The sequence below is a fragment of the Salvia hispanica genome, chromosome 5 (genome assembly GCF_029641045.1).
Source record: "Salvia hispanica isolate PSC_SH4W2 chromosome 5, Shi_PSC_v1, whole genome shotgun sequence".
NCBI classification, from domain to species: Eukaryota; Viridiplantae; Streptophyta; class Magnoliopsida; order Lamiales; family Lamiaceae; genus Salvia; species Salvia hispanica.
In genome coordinates, this window is record NC_142696.1 from 49,946 (window position 1) to 60,637 (window position 10,692).

At 44.3% G+C, this 10,692-nt stretch overlaps 1 protein-coding gene across 1 annotated transcript; it reads right to left on the reverse strand.

Moving 5' to 3' along the window:
* Positions 1-10,052: 10,052 nt before the first annotated feature.
* LOC125190094 (late embryogenesis abundant protein At1g64065-like) lies at positions 10,053-10,457 on the reverse strand. The gene has a single exon (XM_048087290.2). It carries the CDS (start codon positions 10,455-10,457, stop codon positions 10,053-10,055), a length of 405 nt encoding a protein of 134 aa, XP_047943247.2.
* Between the last annotated feature and the right edge of the window lie 235 nt (positions 10,458-10,692).

A 10,692-nucleotide genomic window follows, 5' to 3' on the forward strand; every position in this document is an offset into this window, starting at 1 on the left:
AATTAGGCTAGGTAATTAGCCATGGTTTTGTTTTTGGTATAATTTCCAAGCAGAATAAAATATCATGGAGTAGAATAAAAATTCTCCCTCTTGCATTGAAAATAAGCGTGTACTATGCCTTATAAATAAGGTATGGATTTTTGACTATTAACTAAAATAAGGTATGGTAAGGTTCTCTTGAAATATGGAAAGATTTGGTAGAATAATTAAATTCTAGGTATGGAAGGAAATCAAGTAAGGAACCAAATAAAATAAAATAATTCTTTCCTTCCCAAAAATAGTGATTTTCGAAAATCACTAGAAGAATAAGGGGCTCGATTTTTCCATCTCTAAATAAGGAAATAATTGGCTCTTGGAATTCAATTTGGATAAATATCCCAAGGATTAAATAAATTCCGGAAAAATAGAAATTCTTTCTCCAAGGGGTCTAGGGTTCGAAAATTATAAGAATTAGGGTGACAAGTATTTATGGAAATTTTCTCTAATATTCTCACTCACCCATGAACAATTAAATCGCCACATAGTCTCATATCTTAATATATCAAATGCCACATCATTAAATTAAATAGTTTGACTTTTCAAACTTTCAACGCAAACCCTAATTCAAATCGACCATATCAACTCGTGAAATAAAAGCATTCTCGATGCCACGTCATCAACAATTAATTCTAGGGCTCAAAATTTAGGGTTCTAAAATCCGGGATGTTACATCCTACCACACTTAAAAAAAAAATTCGTCCCGAAATTTGGTACCATTATGGAAAGAGTTCCGGGTAAAGCTCTATCATCTTATCCTCACGCTCCCACGTGGCTTCCTCGGGCCCGTGGTTTTTCTATTGGATTTTCACGAAGGCGGTGGTTTTATTTCTCAAGGTTTGAACCTTTCGATCTAAGACTAACTGGGGTTGCTCCTCGTAGCTCAGATCCGGGCTTACAGCAATATCCTCGTAACGAATCACATGCTTCGGATCGAACACATACTTTCGCAATTGCGACACATGAAAAACGTTGTGCACATTCCCAAGGCTGAGCGGCAGCGCTAAACGATAAGCTACGGGTCCTACTCCTTCTAGAATCTCATACGGCCCTATAAAACGTGGTTTCAGCTTGCCCTTGACTCCAAAGCGCGCAATCCCTTTCGACGGGGATACTTTGAGGAAAACTTTATCACCAGCGTGGAACTGTAGGTCCGTCCGTCGAACGTCAGCGTACGACTTCTGTCTGTCCTGAGCTTCCTTCATTCGCGCGCGGATTCGTCGAACGATTTCGACCATTTCTTCAACTGCATCGAGTCCAAGCGCTCTTCGTTCGCCGACTTCATCCCAGTAGAGCGGAGATCTACACCTTCTCCCATAGAGTGCTTCATATGGCGCCATGCCGATCGTGGCTTGAAAGCTATTGTTGTAGGCGAACTCGATCAAAGGGAGTGCGGTCTCCCAACTTCCGCCTCGGTCGAGCACCACGGCTCTTAACATGTCCTCGAGAGTTAGTATCGTCCTCTCGGATTGTCCATCGGACTGGGGGTGAAAAGCGGTGCTAAAGTTTAAGCGAGTTCCTAGTTCGCGTTGTAGACTAATCCAAAATTTCGAGGTAAACTTCGGGTCACGATCAAACGTAATCGTCACTGGGACTCCATGTAGTCGCACGATCTCCTGAATGTAGATCCGGGCTAGCCTATCCGATCCATGGGTTACGGGGATTGGTAGGAAATGCGCACTCTTGGTAAGCCGATCGATGATCACCCAAATCGCGGTGTTCCCTCTAAGGATTTTCGGCAACGCAGTCACGAAATCCATAGCGATGTGCTCCCACTTCCACTCGGGTATCTCAAGCGGTTGTAGCTTCCCGTACGGTCGTTGGTGTAGGGCTTTCACCTGTTGGCAGGCTAAGCAACGTTCCACGAAAGCTGCGACATCTCTCTTCATGCCGTTCCACCAAAAGGACTTCTTCAGATCCTGGTACATCTTCGTGCTCCCGGGGTGAGCAGTGTATGGGGTTTTGTGAGCTTCGCTCAAGATTTCGTTCCTAAGACCCTCGTCGTTTGGCACACACAGTCTCCCTTCAAAGGTAAGAGCGTTATCGGAAGCCTCACTAAAACTTCCGGACTCACCGGTTCTCACTTCGACTCGAATCTCCTCTAATTTCTCATCTAGCCGTTGAGCTACAACGATCCTCGTCCTTAGATCAGGTTCTACTACTAACGCGGCGATTCAGCCTTTCGCGGTATCGGGGGTTCTAACTACTTCTATCCGCAACTTACTCAACTCTCGCACTAAACTTTCCTCTCCCGTTAGAAAAACAGCGAGTTGCGATTGGTCTCTACGGCTTAAAGCGTCTGCTACTACGTTTGCCTTGCCGGGGTGGTAGTTGATACCACAGTCGTAGTCCTTCACTAGCTCGAGCCATCTCCGTTGTCGCATGTTCAGATCCTTCTGCTCGAAGAAGTACTTTAAACACTTATGGTCCGTAAAGATTTCACACCTAACTCCGTAGAGATGGTGCCTCCAAATCTTTAGGGCATGCACTACGGCGGCTAATTCTAAATCGTGGGTAGGGTAGTTTAACTCGTGCGGTTTCAACTGTCGCGATGCGTAAGCGATCACCTTGTTGTTCTGCATCAACACGCATCCTAATCCGACTTTCGAAGCGTCGGTGTAAACTACGTAGTCGACTCCAAGCTCGAGCACAGCTAACACTGGTGCGGTGGTCAATTTCTCCTTCAAGAGTTGGAAACTCGCTTCACACTCCGGCGTCCAATTCACCTTGATTCCTTTCTTGAGCTGTTGGGTCATCGGTCTCGCTATCTTAGAGAATCCTTCTATGAACCTTCGGTAGTATCCTGCCAAACCCAGGAAACTCCGAATCTCGTTCTGCGTCGATGGCGACTTCCACTGTTGTACCGCCTCGACCTTAGCGGGGTCCACTCGGATTCCTTCTGCTGACATGATGTGTCCTAAAAAGTTGACTTCCTTCAGCCAGAATTCACACTTGCTGAATTTGGCGTACAGCTTCTCCTTCCTCAACGTCTCCAGTGCGATTCGTAGGTGTTCCGCGTGCTCCTTCTCGTCCTTCGAGTAGACTAAGATATCATCTATGAACACTAAGACGAACGTATCTAGGTATGGGTGGAAAACGCGGTTCATTAGATCCATAAACACGGCTGGGGCGTTCGTCAGACCGAACGACATCACAACAAACTCATAGTGACCATATCTGGTACGGAATGCGGTTTTAGGGATATCCTCTTTTCGCACTTTCAACTGGTGGTATCCGGACTTCAAATCCATCTTAGAGAACACTCCGGCTCCTCGGAGTTGGTCGAACAGGTCATCTATCCTCGACAAAGGGTATTTGTTCTTGAGGGTCAATTTGTTCAACTCCCTATAGTCGATACACATTCTCATTGACCCATCTTTCTTCTTAACGAAGAGCACCGGTGCGCCCCATGGCGAAACACTGGGCCTAACGAATCCTAAGTCCATGAGCTCTTGCAGCTGAATCTTTAACTCCTCTAACTCCTTAGGTGCCATGCGGTACGGCGCCTTCGATATGGGTGCGGCTCCAGGTTCAAGATCGATCGTAAATTCTAACTGCCTATCGGGCGGCGGTCCAGGTAACTCCTCGGGAAAGACATCAGGGAAATCTCGTACGATAGCAACGTCTTCAAGCCTCGCTCCCTCCTTCTCTTCTCCGTGGAGATAGACAAGGTAGGTCGGGCGTCCTTTTCTCAACATGGCGGTGGCTTGTAACGCAGAGACTACAGCGATTCGTCGGTTCATCGAGATTCTGTGGTACACGGCGGGTTCCACACCCGGGGTTTGTAGGGTTATCTGTCGCTTCTTACAACTAATCGTCGCAAAGTTTGCAGTTAGCCAATCCATTCCTAAGATCACGTCAACGTCTCTCATCGCCATAACTCGCAGGTCGTGGGCAACTAACTTAAGTTCTCCTAGTACGATTTCTACGTTCAAGCAAAAACGAGAGATTCTATCACTCCTCCTACTGGTGAGGACACCGTCATCCTATGTTCGGACTTCCTAGTAGGCAAACTTAGGGTATCCACACACAACTCAGAGATGAAAGGATGGGATGCGCCCGTATCAAACAAAACAACGATTGGGGTGTCAAGGATTTCGCCTATACCTGTTAGGTTTCCACTCTCGGGCTTTCCTTGCTCGACCTTGGGCTGCTTCTGCTCTATAGCGTACGCTCTAGCCGGGACTGGAAGTCTTGGGCGGACAGGCTGCTGCAGCCGCAGTTGCTGATTCGGGTTTGCTCCCGAGCTCGTAGGTGGCGCTCTCGGCTGCTGACGGAAACCCTGATGGTTCTGCCTTGGTCCGGTTCCCTTGCTCGGACACTCCCTCGAGAAGTGCCCGTTTCCTCCACAGTTGAAGCATCTATTCGAGTTCGGTCCTCTGCACTGCCCGAAATGGTACTTGGCGCAAACGTTACACTGAGGTGGTCTGGCACGGGGGTCGCTCCTCGGGTTGAACGAAGTCTGTCCTCCTCCGTTGGGACGGTATCGCTTATTGTCATTGTGGATCCTACTCTCCTCCCGTCTCCTCTTGTCATGGTTAGGACGTGGCGGGGGTAATGTCATCGCGGTGTTCCCCGCACTCTTCTCCTTTGGCATTGCTGCCTCTACATCCAATGCGAGGGCTAGCGCCTCGGCATACGTAAGGGTTCCGCGGACTGCCAATGCCATCCTAATCTCATGCCTAAGGCCCTCACGAAACTTATCAGCCAGCTTCTCATCGGTATCGGTCTGTTCCGGCGCATAGCGGGTCATGTCACAAAGTGCACGGTCATACTCGGTTACAGACAGACGTCCTTGGGTGAGGTTGTGAAACTCAGCTGCTTTCGCCTTGCGGTAGCTCTTGGGTACGTACTTATCGTAAACTTCTGCCTTGAACTCCTCCCAAGTCATTCCGTCTATGCGATCCTGGGGCATGGTCATTAGCTTGGTATCCCACCAAAAATCGGTGGATCCAGTCAGCTGATGCATCACGCAGATCATCTTCTCCGCGTCGTTGCACACTAAGGTTCGGAAAATGCGCTCTAAGGCTCGTATCCAAGTTTCAGCTTTCGCAGGTTCGCCCATTCCGTCGAAGGTAGGAGGCTTTTGGTCAAGGAAAAGCTTAACGACTTCCCTATCTACTCGTGGAGGTGGTGGTGGTGGTGACGGCGGCCTAGGTTGCGTCACACTTACTTCTACCGAAGCCTGGGAGGTAGGTTCCTCGTTCCTCACGTTGCGTCTAGGCGGCATTCTGATTTACCACACTCGAACGGTTAGCGCACTTACTTAACATTTCAAGGTAGTGATAGGGTACTTTGGAAGAAAAGATTTTAAACTCAATCACAAGCAGGGTCCAAAGAAAGACCACACAATAGCAGTTGTTAGGAAAACAGAGAACATAATAAGGTTGCACCATAAGGTGGAAAACACTCGGAAGATAATAGAAAGAGCAAGTATATTCATGCAATAAGGATAAAAGAGTGAAGACGGCTTCATTGCCATGTAATAGAATGAAAAGTACGAATTCCCCATAAAATTTCAAAATGATCCCAAAAGGTCTTAGTACAATGAATGGAAAAGAGCGATTCAATCGCGGAAGAAAAATAACAACATAAAAAAAGTTCTTAGAAAATCAAAACGTGGGGAAAGGAAAACAAAATCGCTACTTGAGCACTTAGCCACTTTTGGCCTCGTCCTCTTCGGGTTCTCCCGACTCTCCGACACTCTCGGCGCTTGAACTCTCCCCTCTCTTGAACGATCCCATCTCTTCATCCTTCTTCTCGTTGCTTAGGGGCGAAGGAATCGATGTAAGCATCTCCTCGGCCTCTCTTATGATCCTTCGAGGGGCCGAAACGCGCATCCTAGGGGTTCTTCTACGGGGAACGCGAGCAACATGTGGTTCCTCGTCATCGCGATACTTCATTCGACGTGCTGCTCCTGGCGAGTACCTTTGCGTTGGCGGATGAAGTGGAGGTCCATCAACGGCGGTAGACATGGCCGGGAGTAAGACTCCTATTAGGCCAACGAAGTCTCCTCGAGGCGTGTATTTGGGAGGGCTAAACCAAGTGTAGGATACTGAGGCTTGAGCGGTCCACTCGCTCCAAGGGGAAGGCAGTATGTGAATAAGTCGCATGATTCCCTCATGATGGGTAGTTCCGTACGCGTAGGCGTCCAGCCAATGACCATAGAAATCGGTGACGAAGTTCAGGAGGAACTGCTCTCCGTCCCATTCCAGCTCCCTATAGCGTTCTACCGGAAAGTTCCTATTCCTGGCGTAACGGTGTCGCATAAGGGCGTGATAGGGTTGGACCATCTACAAAAAGGGGAAAAGGAACAAGTCAGCACCATCACAAAGGTGGAAAAGAATAGATAGTGCGTGATCTCAAATGGTGCTGCGAAGGTGTATAAGAGTCAAAGAAAAGTGGTTCAAAACGTCGCGTCCAAGGTCCTCGTTCCTAAGACGACTATTCGTGCGCTCTCTATTCGCGTTTTGTCGAATCTCCACATACACTAACGGCCTTATACTAGTTCTTTCGCGTTTCTAGTGTTGGTACAAGCGTTGTGATCGCATAGCTAAGTCATGCTAAGTCCCAAACATGCTAGGTTCCAAAAGTCCAAGTCTAAGCATAGAAACATTTCAACATAGTCTCACGTGATCACATTCGCATTTCACAAACTTTCACAAGTTCTCATGTGTCATTCAACAATTCATTCAAGAAGCATCGCTTCGCATTCATAATATTTCTAGCACATAGAGCATACTTTTCACAAGTTCTCATATTCATCAAATCGTCATTCAGAAAGCGTCACTTTTCATTCACTACATTTCGAAAAGCATCAAGTTCCAAGCACAAGTCACAAAATATCTAGTACCTCTTTCCTTGCGGTTGAACGAGACGAGCTGCGGTGTTGAGCCTTCCACATTTAGTTCATTTACCCAAAAGATTATAAAGACAACCTAAAGTTTGAAAAAGACTCTAGGGTCCAGAGCGGAAAGAACTGAGGCTCTGATACCAACTGTAACAGCCCACCCTCCTAGGGTACAATAAATGCGGCGGCTGCTACCCAAAACCGACTCTAAAGAAGTAAATATAGGCTAGGGTTTCATTTAAAGAGTGTTGACCAAAAGAATTGAAAGAAAATCAGAGTATTTAATGCAACAACTTAACCTAGAAGATTGAAGGAATGAAGATATCATAAATGGCAATCAAAATATCTTAAGAGCACGGCTCAAAATCCAAGAAGAAATCATAAGAAAAAGACTAAGGCCTCAAACCGAAGGCAAGATGCAAATATTCCAAAAGGAAATTCTAAAGTGTATAAAAAATTCAGCGGAAAACGACCAAGAGAAAGTATAGCTATGTATGGAGACACAACTACGCTTGAAGTTCAACATATCCTTTTTAATTCATTAATCTGCTCAACACCCGCCACCACTCGTCGTCATTCAACCTGCACATAAGGAAAACACATGCAGGGCTGAGTATTTTGAAATACTCAGTGAGCTCGTTGCCAAAACATTTTATAAGTTATGCCACCCTTACCAAGTGAACTCGAGTTTTAAGCAGTTATAAAAGGAATATCACGAGTATCACAAAATATATTTTCATAGACTGGCCAGTCAAAATAACCTCCCATTTTCTCATCAATTAACAATCATTCCATAGTGCGACGAAAGTGTGGCCACACTTTTCGCCCACGAGACCGGCCGACTAGCAAGGACGGCTCCCGATCCCATCGTGTACACAGCCTGGTAGGGCTTGCGGCCCATACTCAGACCCGAATTCGTATAAGCAGATCAGATATCACATTAAAACAAACATAGGCATGGCATAACAGTTAAACCACCCTTATAACACCAATCAATATTTTTGACAAAAATAAAAGAGATTTTAAGAGTAAAGCCCACCTCGATTGCTTAGTTTTCAAGTAGTTTCGCTTTTCCGTTATCCGGCTTCGCAACCAAAGTTTCACCTTTTAATCACATAGGCACATATCACAAATTAGGTTCAATACTACTCTTACTCATGCATGTCTCATTACTTTTCCCTCTTCCCAACGATTTATCTTATCATTACTAATTAATCAAGATCATCTTTATCACACCATATTATTTAACTATCAACACACACTACACTACACCACAACACACACACACACGGTACACACACACACACACGCCTCACATTCACGGCACACACACACATACACATGTTCCCACATCCCTTTTTATCCCTCTTTCACTCAACTAAGATGCATGAGGGTTCAAGAAGACCGATTAATTGGTTGAAAAAAGAAAAGAAGAGGTAGAAGAAGAACAAACATAACTCTAAATCAAAAATACCTTTTTAGTGAAAAACAATCGGTAGAAAACAAGTATTAGCCTTGATTCTTCAAAGTTCTTGGATTAAACTTCAATTTCTTCTCAAAGGGTGAAGGATTAATGGAGTAATGTAGAAGAAAAATTGAGAGAGTGAATGTGAGTGAGGGGGCCGAAAATTTGGGGTCTAGGGTTGGGGTTTTCTCTTATTTATAGAGTCTAATGAGATCTTTAGGTAATAAGAATAGAATATTTGGTAAGATCTTTTGCCTTATAAATAATTAGAATAAAATAATATGGTGAAGTAGGGAAGAAGAATTAACAAAAATAGAAGATGGCAATATCTCCTAATTTTCGAAAATTAGGCTAGGTAATTAGCCATGGTTTTGTTTTTGGTATAATTTCCAAGCAGAATAAAATATCATGGAGTAGAATAAAAATTCTCCCTCTTGCATTGAAAATAAGCGTGTACTATGCCTTATAAATAAGGTATGGATTTTTGACTATTAACTAAAATAAGGTATGGTAAGGTTCTCTTGAAATATGGAAAGATTTGGTAGAATAATTAAATTCTAGGTATGGAAGGAAATCAAGTAAGGAACCAAATAAAATAAAATAATTCTTTCCTTCCCAAAAATAGTGATTTTCGAAAATCACTAGAAGAATAAGGGGCTCGATTTTTTCATCTCTAAATAAGGAAATAATTGGCTCTTGGAATTCAATTTGGATAAATATCCCAAGGATTAAATAAATTCCGGAAAAATAGAAATTCTTTCTCCAAGGGGTCTAGGGTTCGAAAATTATAAGAATTAGGGTGACAAGTATTTATGGAAATTTTCTCTAATATTCTCACTCACCCATGAACAATTAAATCGCAACATAGTCTCATATCTTAATATATCACATGCCACATCATTAAATTAAATAGTTTGACTTTTCAAACTTTCAACGCAAACCCTAATTCAAATCGACCATATCAACTCGTGAAATAAAAGCATTCTCGATGCCACGTCATCAAAAAATAATTCTAGGGCTCAAAATTTAGGGTTCTAGAATCCGGGATGTTACAGGTATACACTAATCCAAGTAGGGTTTGTGTGCTGCCTACAAGGATCCGAATTCAATTTAAATAATACATGGCAAAGCCATTTCAGATAGGCACGTTAAAACCAAAATACGGCATGATAAACATATTAACATTTCGTTCCCATCGATAAAATAGTTAGGACTCACTTGCGAGATATCACCTTTAGAATTTAAAAATAACATATAGATCAACACAAGGAATTAAAATAAATAAGATGCATGCATCCCATGACTTCGATTGTTTTTTAGCGATACGATTATGAATTTGCCCAACTAGAAACTTGATTATTTCGGTTAATTTCTGCCGCCCAAGGCTAGAAGCTCCTCAGGTCAAATGGTGACAAAAATTCTTAGGGAGGGGGAGTAAAAATTTAGTACTAGAAAAATAGAAAATGTTAGAAAGATTCAGGTAGTAGTGCATGCAAAAGAAAAGATACATCATTCCCTTTTTACAGGGAACTACTAGTTTGGTTAAGTTACTACGATATGGGAAAAGAACCAAACGAAGAAAAACTCATGAAGGAACTTATAACACTGCTCGATAAACAACGGGAAAAGAACCAAACGGAGCTTATAACAGTGCTCGACAAACATTAGGAGTAATTATTCATACGTTGTTGGGTGGCGGAATCATTGGCAGAGTAAATTTGCAATGCTCTGCGTAGCCGTCATAATTTGCATTACGCATATCAAATAATTAGTCGATCTCTCCGTGCCGATGACTCTCCCTCTCATCCCAGCCGAGCTCGTGATCCGCACCACCCCCTGGCTCAAATCCGCCGAGAGCTTAGCGGCGTTCAAGAAAAGGGGCACGATAAGGATCATCGTCTTGGTGGATCTTTTGGCAACCCCGGAGGCGGGGATGGGAACCTGGCCCACCAAAGCCCCCTCGTAGAAGAAGTCGAGGGTGGTGTTGCGGTAGTCATAGCCACCGAAGTTGGGATTCTTCACCGCCAACTTGGAAGTTATGTTGGCCTGCAGCCACGGATTCTGCGGCGTTCCAACGCTGAGGCTCGTCAACATGGCTCCCACCATACCGAGCTTGGGCGTTTACACTGGCAACATGACTACAGCAATTATAATCCCTGCTGCTATCACGATGATCGTGGTAACAATGCAGCAGCACTGCCATCTGTCGCCGGTGGTGGGGGGATTCACTCTAGGGGTGCTGTTGTTGCACGACTCAGGGAGAACACGATCCACAAATATGCTCATTTTAGTTGAGTTGAAGCCCTGCAAACCTATTGTTATATTTCTATATATATAGGAA

Bases quoted from the DNA above. Each gene is read 5' to 3' on its own strand.
- LOC125190094 (XM_048087290.2), bottom strand. From the start codon at position 10,457: ATGGTGGGAGCCATGTTGACGAGCCTCAGCGTTGGAACGCCGCAGAAT.